General features: G+C 36.8%; 1 protein-coding gene across 3 annotated transcripts in view; it reads left to right on the top strand.

Annotated features, from left to right (window-relative positions):
• Positions 1-24,897, top strand: part of MED13L (mediator complex subunit 13L) — a 282,020-nt gene that overhangs the window by 205,933 nt on the left and 51,190 nt on the right. For all 3 annotated transcript variants that reach the window (XR_011505365.1, XM_044775813.2, XM_044775814.2), the window contains exons 5-9: positions 13,480-13,625; positions 16,146-16,337; positions 16,730-16,918; positions 20,571-20,736; positions 22,687-22,791. Coding sequence is in view for 2 of the 3 variants with exons in the window: in XM_044775813.2 (XP_044631748.2) it covers positions 13,480-13,625; positions 16,146-16,337; positions 16,730-16,918; positions 20,571-20,736; positions 22,687-22,791 (798 nt within the window). In the remaining variant the exon portion in view is untranslated. The remainder of the gene's footprint in view (positions 1-13,479; positions 13,626-16,145; positions 16,338-16,729; positions 16,919-20,570; positions 20,737-22,686; positions 22,792-24,897) is intronic.

The raw sequence follows: 24,897 nt of genomic DNA, 5'->3' as shown, positions 1-24,897 counted from the left end.
ATCTTATATAGTTTGTACCATCAGGATGGGAACCCTCAAATCCTTCCAGCCTTTGCATCAAGGACATACTGTGTCAGAGCCTCCACACTGTCAACTTGCTTCTAGTGAGGTACCCAGGGAGAAACATTAAGTCCTTGAGGCCACTAGGGCACTGTTTTTGCATTAAAGCAAGATATGCTGCTGCTCTGTTACCACTACAGTGCCGGGAACGGTACCCCTGTGCTTAGAAAGAATTAATGCATCGCCCTAGTGCTGAATTTACTGCCAGGGAATGACTTAGCTTTGAGGGTGGAAGGGTAGAAAGGAGCAGTCACAGAGCTTGCTGATTTAATTTCTCTTATATATAAATAAATACACATACGTATATATGAAGGAAAATTGTTCACTGAGGCAAGTTTGTATTGTAACAATGTGATTGGTAATTCTTTTTCTTAGAAGGGCGATTATTCATAGAATTGTAATAATAATTTAACAGTTAAAATACAAGTACTATCTCTCATTTTTTTAAAAAATTGTGTGCCATTAACTTTCCTGGACATTTTCATTGCCTTTGTAATCAAGTTTAACTTATAATTTAAAGGGAAGATATATGGAATAGTGAAAGCATCTCAGAGTTTTGTAAAATAATTTGTCTGGTTATTTGAATATTATAATGCCACCCTCTTTTAAAAAGGAGACGGAAGTTAAGACCTGTCCTATGAGAGAAAGGTCAGCATGCTGGTGAGCAAAGGGTCTCAACAGTCTTTATGCAGACTGCCAAAGCAAATGATGTGTGTTTAAGGGAAAGAAGTGATAAAGTAACATTAGCAAAATATTCCCAAATGAGGATCTATAGAGTGAGGCAGATTCCTTCTGGCAAGAGATTTGGTTAATTACAACTTGGAAAATTTTAAGATAATAAGTTCCTAACACAGAAAGCATTTGGATAAAATTATCTAAATGCATTCTGCGTTGTGCATCTGTTATCAAAACACTTTTACACCGTGAAAAGAACAGGAGTTTCTTAATATTCATAATGCGTTTAGAAAGCACGTGTAATGCTTGCATTCTGAAAACTCAGTGTAAGAAGCAAAAAAATCTTTTTTTAAGTTTTAGAAAATTGTAAGAGAATAAAATGATCTGGAATACTGGTCTTTCCTTTTTTGCATTTATGCTAGTCCTTTTCCAACTGCACAGGTGCAACCTGCACCAACCGCTGTGTTTCCTAAGTAAACAGGCTTAGAAGTTGCCTTTTTTCCTATCACTGCAAATTACATACTGCCTCCTAGTAATAGTTAAACCTCTTCCCGTTGTAAGTATATTCACTATGCACATCAACTGTTCTTGTTCTCCTCATGACGGAACTTTCTTAAGAAGAGTAATTTAATCTTTGGTTATGACTAAAATTGCATTCATGTATTCAGTGACTATTAAGTGTTGTGTGTCATGAGCTGTGCTAGGTGCAGGGGGTACAGAAGGCAATGGGCAGACATGGTTCCTTTTCTCAGGGAGCATACATTATGGTGGGGGAAACCATCAAAATGAACAATTGCAAATTATGACAAGCCCTAAGAAGGAAACAAATTGGGTGATGGAAGCCTTGGACATATGAATTAATGTGGCGAGACATGATGTTGGAGAGAGAGAATGAAACCTAATTTCTTTCTTTATTGGAATAGAGTTTTAGTTTTATTTGTTGGACCTCTGAGAATATAGATTTTTAGCCAATTATGACAGTAAGATGGAATAGATATTTTATAAATAATAAGAAAATCTTTTTTTTTTTGCTAGACCTCTCTTCATTCCCATGGGTTCCTGTCATTTCTTATATAAACTGATCATTCTTTACGATTGCATAAGGTACAAACCAAATAAGATATAATTACATGATGAGAGGTTTTATTTTTTTTAAGATCTAATATTAAAGTGCAAAATTTTGACTGAAGTATCCTACCAGAATTTTTCCATCTTCATATTTCTACCCCTTTTAAAGTCTTTTGGATCTTGCTGTGCATGCCAGTGGGTACCATAGTTCCATGTTAGTACTTTTGTTCCTTTTAAAGTTTTTAGGTACTTTGCTTAGGAAACTGTAAAATACTTAAGGGCTGATTCTGGTCTTATTTTTTTCCGTATCCCTAAATCTAGCAGAGTATCTGGCACAAGATAGATAGATGTGCTTAGTAAATGTTTGTTGATTAAATGAGTTCTTCTGATAGTATGGGTGCCAAACAAGAAATAAGTACTTTTGGTAACAGAGAAGAAAGAGATCTGTGTGGAGAGAGCTAATATAAATATTAAGGCTCTATGGAGAAAGTAGAATTGATGTTGGACTTTGAAAGATGGAATTTAAGGAGAATGAAGGAGTGGGAAATTGTGGGGAGTAACAGGAATGTAAGTGGTATATGCACAAAGTATTGTCCATTCCGGACTGGCTGTCATTGAGAGTTTGTACAGGGAAGTAGGGTTTTAAATACTACTTAAAAAAAAAAAAAAAAAGTGGGTTGTACCATAGTAAGAAGACCTGAACTAATATGCAGAGGGGTTTAGGTTTTTTCCTCTGGCTGTGGGGGCTTATGACATGGAATTGAGTACTGTAGTAGTTTTGATTACAAATATGTTTTAGGAGGATTAATTTGGCCATAACTACTTAGGGTGGATAATAGAGCAAAGGAACAGAATTCCTTAGTGGCATTTACTGAAGAGAACACCCTGTGGATCTGTATGGTTAGTTCTTATTTACTCTGTGCTGGTCTCCTTTCTAGTCCAGGGAATATAAACTGCCTTGGGTTCCAAAGAGAGTCACACCGTATCATACTCCATAGCTGTCAGTGATAGGCCCCACGCAGGCTCCCCTGGAAGAATGGTTTAGAGAGATTGTCAGGAATTCTCAAGACTAAGGCTAGGTATCCCTTATTATATTCCTGGCTGGAATATCATGGCTATACGCTCGTATTCTTCTCCACTCATGACTCAGAATTCCAGACTTATTTCCAAGTCTCCTGGTAAAATGCTAGAAAGTTTTCGAGGAAAGATATAATGTGTTACAAACTAAAGTATCAGTGCAGCATCCACTCACACCAAGTACTGTGCAAAGTGCTGGGGTCCAAAATGATAGATAAAGCATGAGTTCTGTCCTCATAAAATTTAGTCAGATGGACAAGACGTAAAGCTGATGAACATTAAGTGCTTTGACCGAGATAGAGAGAAATATGGGAGCATTTAGCCTATTCTGGGACTTTAAAGATGATTTTTTGGAAAAGATGAGTAGGAGTCAGATGAAGGATGGGGAAGTTTATTCTAGACAAAAGAACAGCCCAGACAAAAGCATAGACATGAAGCAGTGCGGCTTGCACAGCGAAGTGACCAGTCTTGAAGCAGGATGGCCCGCGGAGGCGAGAGTGGCTCAGGAGTGATTGCGTACCAGTGCTAATATTGAACGATGCCTTTTTAACGGTCTTGTTGCACTCGTTGCCAGGAGGGAATAAGTTCACGTTCGTTTAACTGTTCAGCAGTACAAGAGATTTCTCTAACATAGTTTCCATGTATGTGTCTAGGGAAACTCCAAAGTGAGGTAGGAGTCACTTGCTTTGACTGCTCACAAAGTGACTTTGCCTTCTTTACCTAGGGGTTACTTTGAAACAAAATGTTTTGTTGGTTTCTTTCTCTTAGTTTAATTCTGAAAGAAATAGGTCTTTTAAGCCTAGAATAAAGAGTTGGAATCACCTGGTGATATGTATTTTGAGATGTACTTGTAGCGTAGGTAAAATAAAGTAACACACCCAGAGGGAGAGTGAGGGGGCCAGAGAGGTGGAGACGGGGGAGGAAGGAAAAGAGAAAAGAGAGAAAGAAAGAATAAAAGAAAAGGGATTGGGGAGAGAGAGGAAGGAGGAGAGAGAACGAGGAAGGGAGAGAGAAAGAAGCGAGGAAGGAGGAGAAGGAGGGAGGGGGAGAGGAAGCCTTCAAAGGATTTTAAGCTTGAATAAGCTTCCCTCAGTCCTATTATATACTTGAAGTAAGACTTTCATGTTTAGGAAATAGTTTAATAAATCGCTGCAGTGATCCCTTATTTCATCAATAGTGTTCATGTAGGGCACTTCTTGTGAATAACTTCCAGACATACTAGAAGCCTAGGTGTTTATTAGTCACAAAATAATTGTTCTAGCATTTATTTTACTTTTATTCTTTAAAATTCTTGTGTTGATTTTTAATGAAACAAGTGGCAAATGATAAAGCTGTACAACAAACCCTTGTGAAGTTCTTAATTTGAATGTAAACTCAGTCGAGCCTCTGAGACAGAATTACATTGTAAACACACACACTGCCCCATACAGACTCCAGAAACTTCCCCTCCTGCCCCATCATCTTCTCCTTTTCTTCTTCCTTCCCCTTCTCTTCCTTCCTCCTCTTTTCCCTCTTCCCCTCCCTCCCCCTCTCTCCCCATCCTTCTTCTTTTATTCTTTTTGTAAAAAATCTTTCCTTCCTTCCTCCTTCCCTTTCTTCCTCTTTTCCCCTCTCTACCTCTGTATCTCGCTTCTTTCCCAATATCTATAGAAGAAACATAATGTAGAAAGGACCTTCCTGTTTCCAGACTCTTTTTAGATCCACAGTGTCTCTGAGCATTGTGGTTGATGTTCCAGAGGTAATATTAGAAAGTGATGAGTGCTATGGGGGGGGGGAGGAAGAGAGTTATGGGAGGTTTTGACTTTAAATTATATGGTGAAGATAAGCCTGCTGGGGAGGGGGCATTTAAGCAGAATTTGTAGGAAGTGAGGGAGAGAGTTCCAGGCAGAGGGAACAGTAAGTTCAATGGCCCAGAGGAGAAATTGTGATTGGCTTGTTTGAAGAATAGCAAGAAGGCTTATTGGGCTGGAATGGAGAAAGGGAAGGGGAGAGGCAGCAATAGGCCACTTGGTCAGAAAGGTAACCAGGGCTGGATGCTGCGATTTACTGGGTTTTTGATTTTACACTTTGTGAGATGGGGAGCCATGGGAAGGGTTGCTTTCTGAGTTCCCTATTCGGTTTTGTTGGCTTTTGTCGTTGAGTCATTACTACCCTGTTGTAATTACTGTGATTGCTAGTAAATCTTGCTACTGGTAGGTTAAGTCTCTTGCTTTGTTCCCTTTCAGAATTGCATTGGCTCTTCTTGACGCTTTGTTCTTCTATATAAATTTTAGAATCAGCTTTTCAAAAACTTAGTGGGATAATGGTTGGAATTGTGTTGAATTTATAGATCAATTTAGGGAGAATTGTAATCTTTATGATATTGATACCGTATCCAGGAATATGATACATCTTTAAAAGAGTTTATATCTTCTTTTATATTTTTCAAACTGAATATTCAGTAAATTTCTCCATAGAAGCCTAATATTTATCTTTTATTAATTTATTTTCTAGGTACCTTTTAGTTTTCATTGCTATTGCTGATGGGGTATTGTTTTTCCACTATGTTTTCTAAATGCTATGTAGGAATACAGCTGTTATTAATCTTGTGTCTGCCAACCTTACAAATGTTCATGTTCTCTCGTTAATTCTATTAGTCTTTCTACTGCTTACACGGAAAATCTAAGAGAATTATATCATCTGCAAGTATAGATTGCATTACTTCTTCCTCTCCAGTTTTTATACCTCTTTTTTCTTTTCTCATCTTTATTGCATTGACTTGGAATCTAGGACAGTGTTGTGTATCAAAGCAGATATGCTTGTCTTGCTCCCTTTTTAAAAAGGAAATCCTTCTAAAGTTTTAACGTTAAGCAAGATCATTGCTTTATCTGTTTAAGTTAGATAGCTCCTTTCAACTCCTAGTTTGCTAAAAATTTATTTTAAAAATAATGAGGGTCCGACCCTGTGGCGCAGCGGTTAAGTGTGCATGTTCTGCTTCAGTGGCCTGAGGTTCGCTAGTTCAGATCCCGGGTGTGGACATGGCACCACTTGGCAAACCATGCTGTGGCAGGCGTCCCGCATATAAAGTAGAGGAAGATGGGCATGGATGTTAACTCAGGGCCAGTCTTCCTCAGCAAAAAGAGGAGGATTGGCAGCAGATGTTAGCTCAGGGCTAATCTTCCTCAAAAAGAAAAAAGAATAAGTGAAAATAAAAATAAAAACAATGATTGTTGAATCTTTTGAATTTGAATATATGCTTTTTCTCTGTGTATTTAGATGGGTTCTTTGATTTTTCTCCTTCATCTGTTAGTGTACTGCATTACATTAATGGATTTGCTGGTGTTAATCTGTTTTTGTATTCCAACATAAACCCCACTTGGTTGTATTGTAGATCTCTGGATCACTTCTGAATTTAACTTACTATTTTTTAATTTGGTATTTTTGCATCTGTGTTTATTGAATGAAGTTGTTAGATGGTGACTCTGTTTTTGAAACTAACTGTATCCAGTTTTGCTTTCAAAATTGTAGGAGCCTAATGGAAAGAGTTAGGAATTTTATTCGTTATTATTTGTTGAAACAATTTAAATAGAAAGATTGTTCCTTGAAAGTTTGATAAAAGTTTCTAAGCTGGCATTGAAGTGGGTGGGTGGATTTCTTAGTTATTTTTAAAATATTTTCTAAATCTCCTGTTTCTATAGAAAATTATCCATTTGATGTGTCTCAGATTTATTAGCATAAAGTTACTTACAGCATTCTTGTCATTAAGGCATTCGTACTGTGTCTATGGTTCCTTCCTCTTTTTGGTTCCCAGGATTGTTGATTTGTGCCCCTTCCTCCTTGCACAGGTGTCTTCCCTGCTTCCCTCCTTGAATCCTTCTGCTTGGTGGTTTGTCATCTGCTAGTCTGCTCAAAGGACAGATTTTGATTTTGTTAATCCTTTCTATTGATTCCATTTTTTTCTGTTTTGTTAATATGTTTTGTCATTATTATTTTCATCCTTCTGTTTTCATTGAATTTACTCTTTTTTGTTGTTTTTTTCCTCACCTTGATTTGAATGCTTATCTCATTTATTTTAAGACTTTCTTTTAGTCATATAAGGATATAAATTACTCTCTAAGTATTGTTTCTCTCAGATTTTGACATGTATTACTTTTGTTGTCATTCAACGTAAAGTATTTTGAGATTTCCATTGTGATTTTCTCTGTAATTCATGATTTATTTAGCGAGTGCATGTTTAAGTTTCCAAACAAATGGATTTTATTTTAACCTTTTTTTAAATTGTTGATTTCTCAGTAAATTGCACTGTAATTGGAGAATGTGTAGTCTGCGTGATATCAGTTCTCTGAAATTCAGGACTTGTCTTGTGTGTTAGTATCCCATTCATTTTTGCACATTTTCAGTGTGTTTTTGCAAAGAAAATAGATTTCTGGAAAGCCAACCTATATACTCAAGTTTGTATGTTTTTGTCATTCCTGAGTTTTTTCTTTGGGTTTTTTTTTTTCTCCTTTGAGGAAGATTCACCCTGAGCTAACATCTGTGACAGTCTTGCTCTATTTTGTATGTGGATCACCACCACAGCATGGCTGCCAACAAGTGGTGTAGGTCCATGGCTGGGAACCTGGGCAAACCTGGGCCACCAAAGTGGAGCATGGCAAGCTTAACCACTAGGCCACAGGGCTGGCCCCTGTTTGGTATTCTTAATAATTTAGTTATTTCATTAAATACTGAGAAAAGTATGTTAAAATCTTTATTGATTGCAGATTTGTCAGTTTCTCCTTGTAATTCATTCAGTTTTTTCTTTATATATTTCTAAGTTGTGTTCTGTACCACATGGCTGTGTACATACACATTCAAGATTGTTTAAATTTCTTGTTGAATTCCTCTGTTTACTATATGTAGTGATAAACCTAAGTTTTAAAAATATTTCATTGTTTTATTTATTGTTATTTCTTTACCTGCTTCATTTTTATTTGGATTCACCTGGCATATCATTTTCTACCTTTTATTTTCATCCCTTTGTTTGGTGTGATTTTATTTTGTGTCTTTCGCAAGCAGCATATAGATGGATTTGCTTTCTTTTTACAGCCATTTGAGGCGGAGAATGAAGAAATTATACCTACATTTCTAAACTCATCTACACCAGTCTTCATTTTCACAGTGATGCTGCCACATTACCCCTTTTAAAAAATTTCCTTTAAAATGCTAAACTCTCTAAGGCAATACCTTTTCACATGTAATTTTCTCTTCGTGGAATGGTCTTTACTGCTTTCCTCTTTCTTAACTTTCAAGCCTCAGATTAAATGCTCCCCATTTTTTTCAGGGAAGCTTTTCTCTGACCCATTCCTTTCTAAAATAGCATCTCTCCATTATTTTATATCTTAGTATCTTATTTATTTCTTTTATAACACAAAAATTATTTATTTTATCTATAGATAATTTAGTGATGTTAGTATTAATACTGCTATTACAGTAATCATTTTATTTACATGTTGATTATTTGATCTTAGTCATTAGATGGAGAAAGATACAACAGGAGCCTTAAAGGGGTAACATGGTCAAGAGAGGGTATTTCAGAGTTGGGGGACCTGGAGCAAGTAAAGAGGTAGAAATAAAGACTATTCATAAGTGGGAGAGAATGGGTATGGGAGTAACTTTCCAGAGAAAAGGAAATACGTAGTCCTCCAGGACTCTGGGGAAGGATGAGATAAATGTTACTACAGACACGTTTAAGGTGAAAAAGAGGTTAAATAAAGAATTACCTGAATCAGACCTGATTTACTGAGTAAAGAGTAGAGAATAAACAGAGTTGAGAAGGTTGGAATACTTGTCAAGTGGAGTACTTTAAGAGAACAGAGGTGAGGCTCCAATTTTAGTTTGATTGAGTGAAATTACAATGTTTTTGGTGCTGTGTATCATTTTGATAGTGCCTTCTGGTCTATAGCAGTAGGGGTTAGTAGAAATGATGGAGGGACTGGTTTAGGTTACACAGTCTGTGATCATACTGATGAGTGAATGTGTTATATAGGAATGAATGTAGCCTTGATCTAAGGGGGAGTGTCAGGAATGTACTGTGAACGTTATGTTAAGAAGGGGAACCAGAATTCTTATTCCAACAGTGCTCTAAACTTCTTGTGTAACTTTGAGCACAGTTTTGCCTTCCTCCTGAATTAGAAAGGGGTTGAGCTTCATTATTTCTAAAGCCCTTTTCAATTTTCATATGGTGAGAGTGTATGAAATAGATAGAGTTGAACAATTGAAGGTTCAGGTAAAAGTGGGTGATGTAGAAGAAGCAAGAAAAGGTATGGAGCTTGTAATAAGTTTTACCACCTAACTTTATAATAACACTGTATAACATAATACATCTGCACAGTCATGCACTGCATAACGACATTTCAGTCAATGATGGACTGCATATGTGATGGTGGTCCCATAAGATTAGTACCATATAGCCTAGGTGTGTAATAGGCTATACCATCTAGGTTTGTGTAAGTACACTCTATGACGTTTGCACAACAACAAAATCATGTAGCAATTTCTCAGAACATATCCCCGTCTTTAAGTGATGCATGACTGTAATTATATTTGTAGAGCCACTTGTTTTTAGTATTCATTCAGAAATCTGATCTCATGTTATCTATATAAAAATATAAGTTGGTGAGCCAGCCCTGATGGCCTAGCAGTTAAAGTTCAGTGCGCTCCGCTTTGGTGGCCTGGATTCAGTTACTGGGCACAGAACCATACTATTTGTCTATCAGTAGCCATGCTGTGCCAGCAGCTCACATAGAAGAACTAGAAGGACTTACAACTAGAATATACAGCTATGTACTGGGGCTTTGGGGAGGGACAGAAACCAGAGAGAGAGGAAGATTGGCAACAGATGTTAGCTCAGGGTGAATCTTTCCCAGCAAAATTTTCCCAGAAAATCTTTCCCATGTGTATGTATATATATATGTATTTATATATTTTGGTAGAGATATAAATTAGTATCCTTGTTTATAGACGAGCTAGCTAGGGTGAAGAACATTACATTTCAAGTCTAATTCCAGTTGTGCCTCTTAAGAAGGGCATTGGCAAGCCAGATATAGCCCTATTTTCTCATCTGTAAAATGAGGGGGATTATCTTTTGTATGAGACTACCTGAATCTTACTTTGAGGCGGGTTTCTAGATCAGAGAAATATGGCAGTTGTTTTGTATCTGCATTTTATCAAGACATTTGACATACTCTTTTAGATTATCCTTTGTGGACAAGAAAGAGTAAATGGGTGGCAGCACTCTGGGGGATTTGTAACTTGGAAATTATCTGATAGATGACACCTGAGTCTATCCTCGGTATAGGCTTTGTCACCATTTTTAGCAATGGCATGGATAAAGATATTGACACCTTGTTGATCAAATAGCCAGTATGTTGGATGACAGAATCAGAATCAAAGATGGTCTCAGCAGGCTTCAGCTAAGAGCCAAATATGACAAGATGAAACACCGTGGATTTCTCTGGTGCACTCTTTAGCTGGGCCAACAAACACTGCACGAGGATAGGAGGCAGGGTCTCTTCAGATCTTTCCACCATTACTTTCTGTGTGACGTATGGCCCCACATTCAAAAAGTATAAAAGAATATTGTGAATTCTCTCTTTCTCTCCCCCAGTCATGCTGGTTCATTCTCCAAAGGCAAACAAAATTAGTAGGTTTTTAAACTGTATCCTTCTAGAGAAATTTTATGCCAGTGTAAGCAAATTGTGAGTGTATATATTTTTCCCTCTTTCCCATTTTGATACAAATGGGAGTATATTATTCATAACTGTTTTGTACCTTTGTTTTTTTCCTCATCTTTATGAGTTTGTGTTGGAGGTTTTCCCATATCACTCTGATAATTTTCTCTGAAGTGGTTGCACAGTATTACTTTGTAGGGATGTATCGTAGTTTAGTTATCCAGTTGTTTACTGATGGACCTTTTGGCTCCTTTCAGTCTTTAACTATTACAAGCAATGCTGTGGTCAATAACTGTACAGTAATTTTATTTGTGGAATAAAGTCTTAGACGTGGTATAGCTAGGTCAAAAGGGAATTCTACTTTCTAGTGTCAGTATTGCCATCCTTGCTCTCTTGTTTCGTATGATCTTAGAAAAAACAGAACTTTCTAGCTGGAAAGGGATTTGGGTACCGTCAAGTTCAGTGGTTCTCCAAGTGTGGTCCTTGGGCTAGGAGGAGCAGCAACAGCACTTGGAACTTGATACAAATGCCGATTCGAGGCCCACCCTGGACCTCCTGAGTCAGAACTTCTGGGAGTTCCAGCAGTTTGTGCCCAAAGCTGATTTTACCTACGAGGAAACTGATCAGAGGGGTCAAGTAGCTTATCTTTACCTTCCATCATGAAGGTGAAGTAATTTACAAAATTGTATAGCTACTGGTGGCCTCTGTTATATTTCCACCATAACTTGCTGTTTTTTCTTAGGTTGTTTTGCCCCTTTCAAAAGGATATTTTGTTTTTAAAGTTATCAATATAAAAAATTAGGTCATTGATTCAATTCGTACCTTTTTCATTTATGCTTCTCCTCTGTGTCTTTTGGGAAATGAATACTGTTTTGAAGTTTTCATCACGATTCTTTAGATTCAGCTGACTTTTTAAAACCAAACCTTAAATTGGCTCCCTGTTATTTTTCACATACAAGTCCTTTTGTTTTCTCAAAGGGTGACCTCTGACTTCTTTGTCAGACTCCTTTCCCATTATGTCATGTCTTTCCTCCCTTCAAAATTTCCAAACTATATCCTCTTCTTAACTACATCTCCTCCTTGTCATATACTCTCTCTTTTACCTTTTCTTTTCTCTACTACTGAAACCCTTTCATTTGTTTTTCTTTTTGAAGCATTTGGATCTTCCTAATTGAAAAAATGAGTACACTTTAGCCTTCCTGTGGCATTTTGTTTTTATTTCTGTTTCTGTATTTGTGCCTGGCTTTGTTTTATTGCTGTGCGTTCATATCAATCTTTTGTTAGCTCGTGCTTCTTGAGGGCAAGGACCATGTTTTATTCATCGTTACTTCAGGCTCCTCGCACTGTTCTTTGCACTTACCAGTTGATAGATAAATGTTGGTTGTATTTGTTCTCATGTACAGTTGGGCATCTTAGTGGAATAGAGGATATATTCTATGCCATACTCAATATGTATAACTCTAAGCGGTTGTTTTAGAAACATGCTCTTGACGACATGGGGTAGTGTGCGTCATAGGGATAAGTCAGCTGCAACCCCTCCACTGAACTTTACAGATGGAAAGTTAATGAATTCACAGTCAGTAACCCTCTATTTTAGTCCTCTTATGTGCCAGGCATATTGTTGTGTGTTGAGAATGATGTGTTTCTAGTGTCGTTTTTCTAAATAAAGGACAGCACATTTTTATTATTGATACTGTTTTATACCTGTATACATTTAAATTGTATGCATTGTTTCTTTTTTGTGAAGTTGAAACTTAGAATTTTGGTGTCAAGGGGATGTTTAAATTTTTCAAAATTCTTATAAAATTTTAGGTACTATGTTAAGTTTTTATTCTATTGTGCTAAATACCCAAATTTCAAGACTGGGTATTTCCTATGGATGAAACTTCACATTTTAGTAAATCAGAAAATTTTCTCAGGGTATCTCAACCTGAGAAGAATGTATATGCTTCACTGTGTGATAGAGTAAAAATTTTATGATTTTTATTTCAATTTTTCCTTAAAGCATTATAATTTTATACTTAAAATTTAAGTTTTTGAGTAGCACTCAAAATATACTTTAGAATACTTTAGAGAACTTTTGAAAAGCAGATCCTAGAGATGATTTTTAAATGGTGGTTGTCTGACCTACTGTGATTTTATGTCATCAGCAAATGTTCTTAGGTGCTGTCTTGAGAAATGGAGATGTTACGGCTGGCTTAGGGCCAAAGTTAACAACTTTGAAAGAATGTGCCACTGTAGTAATTTTGAAATTATTTTTCTCCAAGATATATCATTTTTATCTATTTTTAGCTAATTGTGTGGAAAATGGAGAAGTGGAATGCTTTAATAAAATTTTGTGATCAGAAGTAAATTGCAAAAATTAAATATATTAGGAGCCCTTTAGAGACTTGTATTACCTTAGCAGTTGTATATTGGGAATTTACATACGATTTTACCCTTATTGTAATGTTGTAAGCTTGTAAATTTGATGTTATTGTTAAGTCATATGAAACATAAACAAAACTTTTGTCATTGTTTCTACAGTCAGTTCAAAGCCAGTTCAGATACTAGCATATGAGCAGGTAGAAAAATGTGATTCTTTTTCTGTCCTTAGGAGTTTATAGTTAGCATAAGAGACTTTATGCAAATAAAACAGGAAGCATTCTGCACAATAGCTTTGAAAATTTTATAATGCAACATAAGTAATTTTTCAGATTTATCTGGAAGCTTTAATTTAGTTTGTCAACAAGTTATTGTTATATAATTGTCCACAATCAACTAGAAGTGATTGTGGATGCTGTTCGTATCATCAGAGGCAAGCTTTGCTGGATGGTCATAAAGTAAACCTGTATCCCATCTGTAGTTCCTGTGTCTAGCACCCATTTCCTACCAAAATATAGAGTTGAGTTTCTCATTGTTTCTTTTTTAGTGAGCATTTGTCCTGTGCTTTCACCTTCTTTCTTCATGGGGAGAGTAATGTATGCACAAGTGTGGAGATTGCCCAGCACCAGCCAATTTATTTGATCAATGAGGAGCATATACACATGGCCCAGTCTTCACCTGCACCGTTTCAAGGTAAGCAGACGGTGACGTCCCTGCCATCCACCTCTCGCCCACCAAGAGGATAGTTACCTTGCCCCGTACGGTTTTACAGAATGAGATATTATCTTAAATGGACATTTTAAAGCTGAACATAAGGGTCAATTTCTGAAGAAGAAATGAAAGGCCATCATTTTACAATTAAGTAATAATAGCTTGCTAGTTTTTTGCCTAAAGCTTATCATATATACAACATGGTCTTATGTGAAGTAGTACTGAGAAATAAAATATAGAGAATTTCCTTCAGAACAAAATAAGATCAATAAGTATTTGAAAAATAGAATGCAGTGAGTAATTGACAGGTCTCATAAATTGAAGTTTTTTGTTGTTTTGTTTGTTCCATGGTTTCAAGAACATAATGACTTAAGAAAATTATTATTAAACAGTCTTTGAAATTTCAAGCAAAATCGAGTTTCTAGAGTTGTGTAGAATATAGTTTTTTCAGTGATGTTAATATCTTTATTATTTTAATTACAGACTACATTGGTTGTAATTTAATTGATGTTCATATTTTGATTAATTCTCAGCTTATCACCTAGATATCACCAAAATAACTCTATGTCCCTTTTCGCTAACTGTACATCCTAAATCTTTGGGTTTTGTCTTTGGAACTCAGAATTTTCTGTGAATAACTGTTTTTAAATGTTGAAATATTAGATTGAACCATTAGGAAAAATCTTTTTTGGTTCAATCTAATTTATCATTACTAGAGATGTCTGGTTGAAATAGTATATCACAAAATGTAATTTTTAAAAAACACTGATATTTTAACAGACTTGACTAAAGTATTTTTATTGATATATCAGTCTGTCATATGAGTGTTTAGCCTCCATATTATTTATGATTGCTTTCCGGTTTTCTACGTATGATTCTGATTTAATTTGATGAAAGCATCTGTTTCTTGCCCTAGAGATAATTAAGCATTTTTTTCCTTAAAATATAAAAGAACAGTGAATCCTCAATTAACTGTGTCCTAATTTATACCTACGTTTTTCCCCCCTCTTGCAAGACATTTTAAGACTTTATCATTCTGTAATTTGTGGTGTTTTATGTGTGAACTGCTATAAAATTCAAAACAACCCAATTCTCAAACTGTACACTTAAGAATTGTACAGTATGTGCATATTACGGATTGCCAGAATTATTTAAATACTATGTTTCCTTGACTATGAAGGTGCTAAGGGCCATCTGACTTCATTATAGACTTTATCACTCAAGCATTTATTTATGGTAATAACAGAAGGAATTATTATTAGTCATGAGGGAACTAACCTTCTAAGTTGGGAAAGATAATGTTAGCAATACCAGGACCCTATAGACCACTTATTTTAAATCTTACTGGTTTGTTACTAATGCCTCGAATCATAGAAAACATTTGTGGGACGCTATCTTGTTTATTTCACACGATTGGTGTGGAGGAGGTACATTCTTAAGGCAGGTGTTGGCCTATTGATGATTACAGTGAAGATAATTAACCATATTGATGTGGGAATTTCCTAGAAGTGTTAATACAGGAAAATTGCCCTTGATTAACTGTGTTGGTTGGAGTGAGTATTTTTATTCCATTTAGATCAGTGAGGAGTAGAAGAAAGGCATCAAGAACTATGTGATATCTACAGCTTTCTCTGTCTTGATTAATGTGATATAGCATTCAGCTGTTAAAAAATAGACATAAAAAGGGGACATCTCATTAAATGACTTTGCTGAGATATTTTAAAAATTAGGATTAAGAAAGAATAACCTTTATCCCCAGAAAAGTGTTATTCAGAAGGTTGAAATACTGACCCCCAGGCTAGGAACTGGCTGGGTTATACATAGTATCATGTTAACTACATTTTTGTGTCTAGCTCAGTGAAAATGGCATCAAGGTCAAATACTGAAAGAGAAAGATTAGAGGGGCTTTGAGTCCCTCTTTGAATAAAATAAATTTTATTTATAGTAGTTTAATCATCAGACCTTCAAAACAGTCATAGCTGAAATTATAACTAAGCATTGTATTTCAGACTTGGTACCTTAAGACTTTTCTGCTATTAGAAGTTTTATTAACAGTGTTTTGTAATTACCGCAGATATTTGGGAAGTCTCAGGTGCCATAGGAAAAATGTTCCAGTTCTAGGCAGGTTTTGGGGTGCATGTATTGGATGATATTCTTCTGTTAGGGAAGATTCAGTGTTTACATTGTATGAGCTGTTATCAAACAGATGTGTATGTTCTTTAATATATAGATAATTTATATATCATGTGTTGACATAGCTGTCTGATAGTGTTATACCTCCCCCATTTGATTTCCTTGCAAAACTGATGCGAGTTGAGAAGCATATGAATGAGAAATAATAAAATGAGAAACTTGAAAGTCACACTTTAAAAGGAATTAGGAAATAAAGAACAATAAACATTAAGTGATACTATGCTTTAACCAAAAATTACCACATGTAGCATTACACTTAAGTAGGAATTATGACTCTGGTCTGTAACATGTTTCTCCTCCCTTCCTTAGTACTGGTAAGTCCTTATGGCTTAAATGGCACGCTAACAGGCCAAGCATACAAGATGTCAGACCCAGCCACCCGTAAGTTGATTGAGGAATGGCAGTATTTCTATCCAATGGTGCTGAAAAAGAAAGAATTGAAAGAAGAGGAGGAGTTGGGATATGATGATGATTTCCCCGTGGCAGTTGAAGTAATTGTTGGTAAGAGAAAATATTTTGCCTGAAGAACTTTATTCTATCTTCTTCATCTTCCTTAATTTAAAAAGATAATCATTCAGATTCATCAAAAATAATCTCCATAATTTTCCCATCTTTTTTTTATTCTCTTGACACGGTATATGCTGAGTAGTTATCTTGCCTGAAGCACCAATGGTCCCTGTATTCCAAATGCTATTATCACAATGTTGGAACACACGTTTAAACAGCTATTAACTTATGAAAGAATGGAACATATCACTTTTGGCTACTAGTACCTAATGAGCATCTCATTTTCACCATTGAACTTTGACTCTGACCACTGGAATAATGAAGTTGGCAGTCTAGTATGAACTTTTTCTCAGGCCTGGTTCTCTCCTTGCTCTCTTTCCTTACAGGTGGTGTTCGCATGGTTTATCCATCAGCTTTTGTTTTGATCTCTCAGAATGACATCCCAGTTCCTCAGAGTGTTGCAAGTGCTGGAGGTCACATTACAGTTGGGCAGCAGGGACTTGGTAGTGTGAAGGACCCAAGCAACTGTGGGATGCCTCTCACCCCTCCCACCTCTCCCGAACAGGCTGTCATAGGTGAGTGCAATCCAGGAGCCTCCTGGGTGGAAGAGACCCCAGAAAGCCAGGTAGTTCCCTTGCCATAGGGCAAGTGAGAAAGCTCACATTGAGAAATTCCTGGGGGAAGAGACTGAGGTAGAGCAACGTGGGAATTTTACAAAACAGAGAATGAGAATTTCAAACAAAAGTTATGTGCTTCAGAGTTTCAGTTGTGCACACATTAGTCTTTACTCCAATTAATCAGTTTAGCTGTTTCTCTTAAGTTCTGCACACACATCTGCCCCTTGATACATTCATGTGAGCGTGTGTGCATGTACACACACAGTCAGGAGGCAAGATGTACATTGCTTTTTTTTTAAAATGTAAAATACTAAATCAGAGAATGGCTGAAGCCTTTGTCCAGTTGGCATGGCCAGCCAGGGACAAGACTTGGATTAAAGTTAGAATGGCATCCAGGAGCCCTGGATAAATGCTTCCTCCTATCAGTAATCTGTCTACATTAATGAAAAATGTTACCTACACGTGAAAATTTTGACAGTTTAAACAGCTTTTTTTCATGAAAAAATTCAAAAATTGTTTAAATTGGGAGGTTTTGCCTGCTTTGTTGAGTAGTATATTTTCTATATTAACATTTTTGTTGTTGTGGTTGACTTCATTTTAATTGGAAATCTAGTCATTAAGGAGAGGATATTCATCATACTTGAGCAGAAATGAGATTATTTATAGGCATTTAATGTGGGCCGTGTTAGCAGGAGCTTCAGAGTAGATAAAGTCTTGACTGCTAGACTTTGAAAGCAGACTATCAAGCATGGTACACACTTACATGGTGATTTTCATGAGGATTAGGTAAGATAGTATTTCAAAGTTTCTAGCATAGTGCTCGACACATAGTGGGCATTCAATAAATGTTCATGGTTAAACCATATATTGGGGAAAAGTGTAGGCTTTGTGATTAAACACAACTAATTTTAAAACCTGGCCATAGCTTTTACTAGATGCGTGGCCTTATTTAATCCTCATACTCGTTGTGTACCTCAGTTTCCTCCTCTTTTAAATCCTACATACTTGATAGGGTTGTTGTACATATTCGGTAGTGCACTTGACATTCTGTAAGCAATGAAGCAATATACAGATGGTAGTGTAAAAAATTTAAAGCAGTACTCAAAACTCCAGTTTCAGCACACATTATTAAGTTATCTGGAAGGAATTACCCGGTGTGTGGGAGACACAGAAATGGACAACACGTAGCCTCTGTTTTTAAGAGCCATGTAGTTGCTAAGATGGTGAAAAAAGTGTCCATCCAGCTGTAATATGGTAGAGTAGAGAATTTGGATGATTGCTTGTCAAAAGGATTTGCCATCAACTAAGTTTTGTTAAACTACTTTAAACTGTAAAAGAAAAAAAGCACTTTTCCAATCTCTTATAATAATCACCCTTGAGAAGATATATTAATATAAAGATTAGAATTATCAGTATTTTGGAAGTTTTAATCATATTTCATTTCAAGGTTTGGATTTTTATCAATTGTACTATGTAAGTTGTCATCAGTTTTGTTTATCTGTTCATTTTTGTTGTGCCTGGTACTTAGTGAAATTTGTATTCAACTTCAAATTGAAGGCCTGCTGTGTGGATGATGCCTTGACTGCTGATCAGTTCAGAACTCTAAATTTCATAATTCCAAAACAAGAGGTTTTGTTTATCATAGCTTTCGTTGTGAACTTCGTAACTATGGGTCTTCAAATTCCTTCCCCTCTAACTCTAGTTATCGTGCTAGGCCCTGGGTAAATAAATCCCCTGATGCCTCCTCACTGCCTAGAACTGACAGACAAAAAACTAAAAAGCAGCTGCTATCTTTGTCATAAATTGAATTTGTCCAAATTTTCGTATTATGATCTGTTGAATTACAACTTAGGATACTTAATGCTGCATCAGAGAGAGTCCTGCTCAGCTTTCTCATTCTGCAGGTGACTAACATTGAGCATTGCCATGTTTTCCCAGAGAGGACACAGTGGGTTACTTTGCCCCCTAAAAAGGGCAAGACTCTCCAGAGTGTCAGGGGACCGAGGGTCCAGTTACATCTGGTGAAGTCACTCATGCCCCGTGTGGATAGGTTCATGAGCCTGCCTCTTCTCTTTGTGGAGACAGTTGTGAGAAACAACGTTCAGTATGCATTTAGCGGCAGGGAGTACAAGTCTGATTTAATTCCATATGAGATAGCACACATATTTCAGTTAACTCATTAAATACTAATGAAGAGCATTAAGCCAGCGTTAACCAGAAAAGCTTGTTTCCCCCGTCTTTCTTCTGTTTTGGTCATAAATTATTCCCTTATGATATTATGGTATGGGTCTCTTGAGCTATATTGTAGGGTGTTTGGGGTTGGAGGGCTATGTTATTTATGTCTATTTCTTCACTTTGCTTAGTTTTATAATGGGCATCTGAAAATCTGTTGTAAAACTGAAATGACTTATTTTGCAACATGAACCAAGTCAGAGAGCTTTTAAGATAAAAGGTAGTAATGAAAGACCAAATTTCTTGTCTCCTTTGTCTCATTTGTAATATAACAGTACTTTTCTGAGGGACAAGAAAGCTTCAGTTCCTTAGGATGTAGGCATGTTGGGTTGTTTTTTTTTTTCTTTTTCCTTTCTTTTTTTTTTTAAAAAAAAATAGAGCTAAGCCTAACCATTCAGCTCATCTAAATGATTGCGTTTCATTGATACCAAGAATGTTAATTTGTGATATAAGATTGCTTCTTTCTTTTTCGGATGAGAGTGGAGGCTTCCAGAGTACCTTAAATTGGTTATTTTGGTCAAGATGTTTTGCACCATAGTTCTATTGAGAATAAAGCCCACAATATATTTGTGAAATCAAATAGATGGAAGTAATTGAATCAGAATTTAGTACTGGAAGGGGACTTCAGTATCTGTCTTGTATGTAGTAAAATAATATAACCTACAACCAGTATTCTCAGCAATCGTAGTGACATAATAGATAGAAGTGGATCACATACCAACTGTAGTTGGGAAAACTAAGTGGAGTTATTAGAGAGAAACCAGTGAATTTTTAATCCCCAGATAGAAAATGTTGAGACAAGCTCTTTGAGTGTTTTAGTACTGAGCTTTCCTAAATAGTGTCAGGCATAAGGACAAACAGTTGCACACACGAATTTGAAATTTGACCTTGTTAAATGCCTTGTGCCGTGAAGTTCTTTCTCCTGCCCAGGGCACTGTGTGCAGTTGTTTCACAGCCATGTAGCTAAATGAGCAGAAGGCTCCCTCTACTGTTTTCTATTGCCTTGAAAGATATTTATTGCATTGGGATTTAAAACAATCACGCATGTTTCCATCTTTAATATTGTGATGTATGAAACCTTCCGTTTAAGTTGTCTTCAATACCAGTGGAGTAGTGTATGGGTACACTGTGAGGGTCTGTGTGTGTTGATGTGATTAACTCTTTTAGGCAGAACACAAAGAGTCATACAAAGTGCTAGGAAAAAAATGGACTGAAACAACATGTACTCATAGCTACAGATTGTTGCCAGCGAATGGGGCAAAGCTACATGCATATGAGTTTCAACAATTGAAATGTTTGTGTTTAATAAGCCGGCAGTCTGTGCACTAGAAGACTGTTTGCGAAAACTCTGACGTTCCACGTCGTCTTTCTTTTTCAGGTGAGAGTGGAGGTATGCAGAGTGCGCTCAGTCACCTCGGTTCCCAAGACGGGGGGATGATAACTATGCACAGTCCAAAGAGATCGGGGAAGATTCCTCCCAAACTCCACAATCACATGGTCCATCGAGTCTGGAAGGAATGCATCCTCAACAGAACCCAGTCCAAGTAGGTTTTTTGCAGTATGTCTGGATCATGGTTTAGTAACCATCTCTTTGATTACTATGTGAAGAGGATCAATCAGATTACATTATTGTGTGACCAAACCTGGTCATTGGATCGGTATTTCATCTTTTTGAACATAATAAGATAAAATTCAGAACAAAGATGTTAAAATAAAGACGTTTACTTGATTTGATTATTCAGGACATTTTGGAAGTTCCTGATCGTCTTCAGATCTCTATGGAGATCATAGTTCATCTGACATTTTTTAGCACAGGTGGCTCAGAAATTCACGCTGAGCGTCAAGATAGTAATCAGCGGGTTTGGGTTTCCTTTGTGCACCAATTTATGGATGTTTCCTACATGCAAAGAGAAATGCCCTTCTTCGCCATATTTTCACGTTTACCACGTTCTGTTTTCATTGACAGTACGTTTCTGAACTGAACTGCTGGCAGTAAGAGGGGTGTGCACCAGCTGCTGTGCTTCTGGTTGTTAATTTGGGGAAACTGTGTTCTTTGCTGCCCCTTCTTCATCCTTCCCTCCCTGTCTTTTCTTCCTTCTTTTCCTCCCTTACTTCCTTTCCTTCCCGTCTTTTCCTTCCCTCCCTCCTTCCTTCCTTAAGATATTTTTAGAAAAGCGGGGGAATTGATTCTAAGAGATTGCTGGTGATTATTTTAATTTTGTGAATGCTAATGAAAAACAGTACTCAGTAGATGCTATTCCACTTATCAAGATATATGTAAACATATTCAGCATGTTTTCCTATCTGTTTTAATATGACTGATATGTGCACTTTCTTGATTGATGCAGGTAAACAAATGATTCTTGATTCTCTGGGACAGAATAAATGTGGACATTCTTGTCTATAACTGCTAAGAATCCACTCATTTAGAAGTCAATTAAATGTTTCTTAAGTGACCATTATTCAAATTTTTATGTACAGATTTAAAACCTGTCCTTTTGGACATAGCTTTAGAAAATTCATACTGAATATTTATTTCCCAATGAATGAATTCTAGAATAGGCTGCTGAAGAAGATGTAGTAGATAAAACCCAAAATAGAATGGAAAAATCATACGTCACTTTCTAGAGTTAAAAAGGTATCTCTTGTCACTTAAAATGATCCTTTCCTTTAGAATAATTGGTGCAGATATTTTTCACTTCTATCTGCAATGCCTAGACAACTTCCAAGTTAACGTTTTCTTTTCCTTGTCCTTTCATTTACCATCTTTGATTCTTATCACTGCTAACCTTTCACCTCCGTCAGCTCTAATAGACCCCAGCCTCTCTATCAGCGCCACAGAATGGGAAAGTGAGACACCAGAAAGGCAGGGGAGGGTGGAGAGCAAGAGCACTCCCTGCAGAGCCAGCGTTGAAACGCTTCGCAGTGTCAGCTGTAGCAAAGGCGGCAGTACAGAAATATTGCCCAGTGCTCTTGTTTTCACCGTGTAACAATAGATAGCTGCTTTTTGCTCCCAATTATCAGTGACCTGGAGAAGCTATTTTTATTTCTTGTCTTTTAGTTCACATTACAAATGTGGAGTGCTGCCCTTAAATGCTGATAAATATAGGAGTTTTAATAGTGATTCAAGCAGTCTATGTGAGGGCGTATAATTCATGGATGCTGTGAAAAGATAATTTTTAAAAATTGAGGTTACTTCTACAAAATTTAGGAGACTTTTTTTAAGCAACAACTAATAGTGCCAGATGTTTTAATTGCTATGTGTACCACCTGTGTTACCGTGTATGTTAAACTTAAATAAAAATATTTTGAATCCTGCTTCTTCTAGTGTATAGAACAAGTAATTGGGGTTTTTTCCCCCCTGAGTTGCTCTGAACTATACATCAACAGGATACCATTGCTATGTAAAATGTATTCGTTTTTAACATTTTTTCCCCCAGGGGTATAAATATTATCTCATGTTTATGCAAGTCACATTTTTAACCATTTTTTAGGAGGAGCCAAATGTCAACTCCAACTCTTGAAGAAGAGCCCGCTAACAATCCTGCTACTTGGGATTTTGTGGATCCAACCCAAAGAGTCAGCTGTTCCTGCTCTAGGTGGGTAGGGGAAAAGGCAGAACAGTGGTCGACCAGAATGGTGGAACATTTGGTTGGCTGTCTCCTGGCCTCTCAGACCACTTCTTCCCCGTTATTTTGTTTTGTTTTAAATCTTCTTCCTCCTCTAGTAGTGAAGAAAAAGATTGGTCTTTTCTTATATGCAGATGATACAGTCTTATTAGCAAGACTCAGAAAGAGCTTTTTTAGACAACTGGCCCTGTTACCAAATCACTCCCACAAGTTTCTTCAGGGTGCCCACTTCAAAACTGAAGGCATCGGTTTGGCAAGACAGTGTCTTTCCCTTTAAATGAGTGTCTTTAGATCCTCTTAATGTGCAAGCAGAGGGAGATGTTAAACAAGTTGGCTGGAGTTAGTAGAGTTCTGATTAAATAGACCTTCCGTAGACACTTTGTTGTTGGTGCGGGTGTCTTTTGGTGACCGAGGCAGGCATTTGGTCACAAAACTAAAAGCTGAAATGGCTGCTCATTCGTTTTGATATTTGAGTAGGACCTCACGTTGCGTTGCGTAGAAAAGTTTTGCACTCCTCGGTGGGTATTCCCTTGACTTAAACTCCTTGTGATAGTAAAGAACCTTATTGTCATGGGTTTTCATTAGGCTTCTTAGATTTCTTCAGTGTACGTCAGCCTTACCCCCAGCTCAGCTGACTGTTAGAGCCTGTGGTGATGGTTACTCATCAGCATGAATCACTTAGAGTAGCTTTGCTTCCAGAGTTTGCATTTTCACATTTGGTACTGCTCAATACTTATAAAAAGTTCAGTTGAGATAGGTACATTTAGAAGCTGGCCATTCATTTCTCTAGTTTAGATTGGGGAGTTCTTAATGTGGCATTAAGGAACTGGCTTCGGGGTAGGGAGGCAGTCATATGCCCCCTGAGAATGTAGGCTAACTTTTGTATATGTCTGTACACTTACGCAACAGTTTTGATACCTTCTTCCTGTCCTTCCCTGCCCCTTCAGTTGATTCTCTTCTATCAAGTTCTGCCTTCGTAGGCAAGCTTTTCGTTGATAGATGCTGTATCAGCCTAATGAAATTCATGATCAATTTTTCAAGGAGGGTGTTTTTGAAGAAGTCATTTGCTCATTAAGTGTCCTCCCTCCGAACATGTGAGAATCTCTCTCTAGTCTTGGGATAGGTGTGGGATACCAGTTGAATCCCTGTTTTGCTTTTGTTTCTAGGCCATTGTAAATTGTATGACAAAAAATGTTTTTCTATTAACATGGATTTCTAAACAGCTCACAGCCAAATTATGGTCCACTTTTAGGAAGTGCATAGGATAAAAATTTTAGTGTGTTTAACTTCACTTGTGCCTTCATCTTATTTTTCCTGCTCTTAATCCAGAGTTTCTCACTTTTTAAAAGTAACCTTTTTACTGATTTCTATCACATTTTTATTTGCTACCTTGAATTATTTTTACCTGAAGTGTAAATAAACAAATGACACTTTTTCTTTCGTCCTCTGGAGTTATTGCTCTATTTCTTCACCAAATTCCTGTACTTCCAGGTCTTTTTTATAGTTATGTATGCCATTCCATTAACTTCCAAATGTTTATCTCTAGACTTGACTTCTCACATGTACTCCAGTCTTGTATTTTCGGGGTACCTTTAAGAAGTATCTTTAATATCAAGAGGTCTGTTTCTTCACAAATCAGATACTCTTGCAGTCATTTTTATCACAACTTTCCCTTCTCAGTCTAGAAACTTGATCATGTATTTTTCTTCATTTTCTAGATCAGTGTTATTATTACATTTCACAGTGACTTCCTTCGAAATGTCTATCATAGACATTCTATGTTCCTCATTCTTTTAGTCACCATTTGTTTCTACACTATTTGGCCCTACCTCTGTTTCCTTCCCACACTGGACCACCCACATAGTTAGCCTTCTCCCCCTGATCTTCCTGCTGCCTGCTTCAGTGAGCTCCCTTACCTGTTCAGAGGTTTCCAATGATAGTCCATTACTTACTGGCGTATCCCTAATTCTAACCATTTTACAATGTAGCTGAGTCATTAAATACAGTGAAAAAATGACTTTATAAGATTATCCACTTTGCAAACAGTCCTTGCTTTGAAGAGGCTACCATAACATA

Source organism: Equus asinus, chromosome 8 (genome assembly GCF_041296235.1).
Source record: "Equus asinus isolate D_3611 breed Donkey chromosome 8, EquAss-T2T_v2, whole genome shotgun sequence".
Taxonomy (NCBI): domain Eukaryota; kingdom Metazoa; phylum Chordata; class Mammalia; order Perissodactyla; family Equidae; genus Equus; species Equus asinus.
The sequence above is the reverse complement of the archived record's forward strand: the minus strand, read 5'-3'. Positions and strand labels throughout refer to the sequence as shown.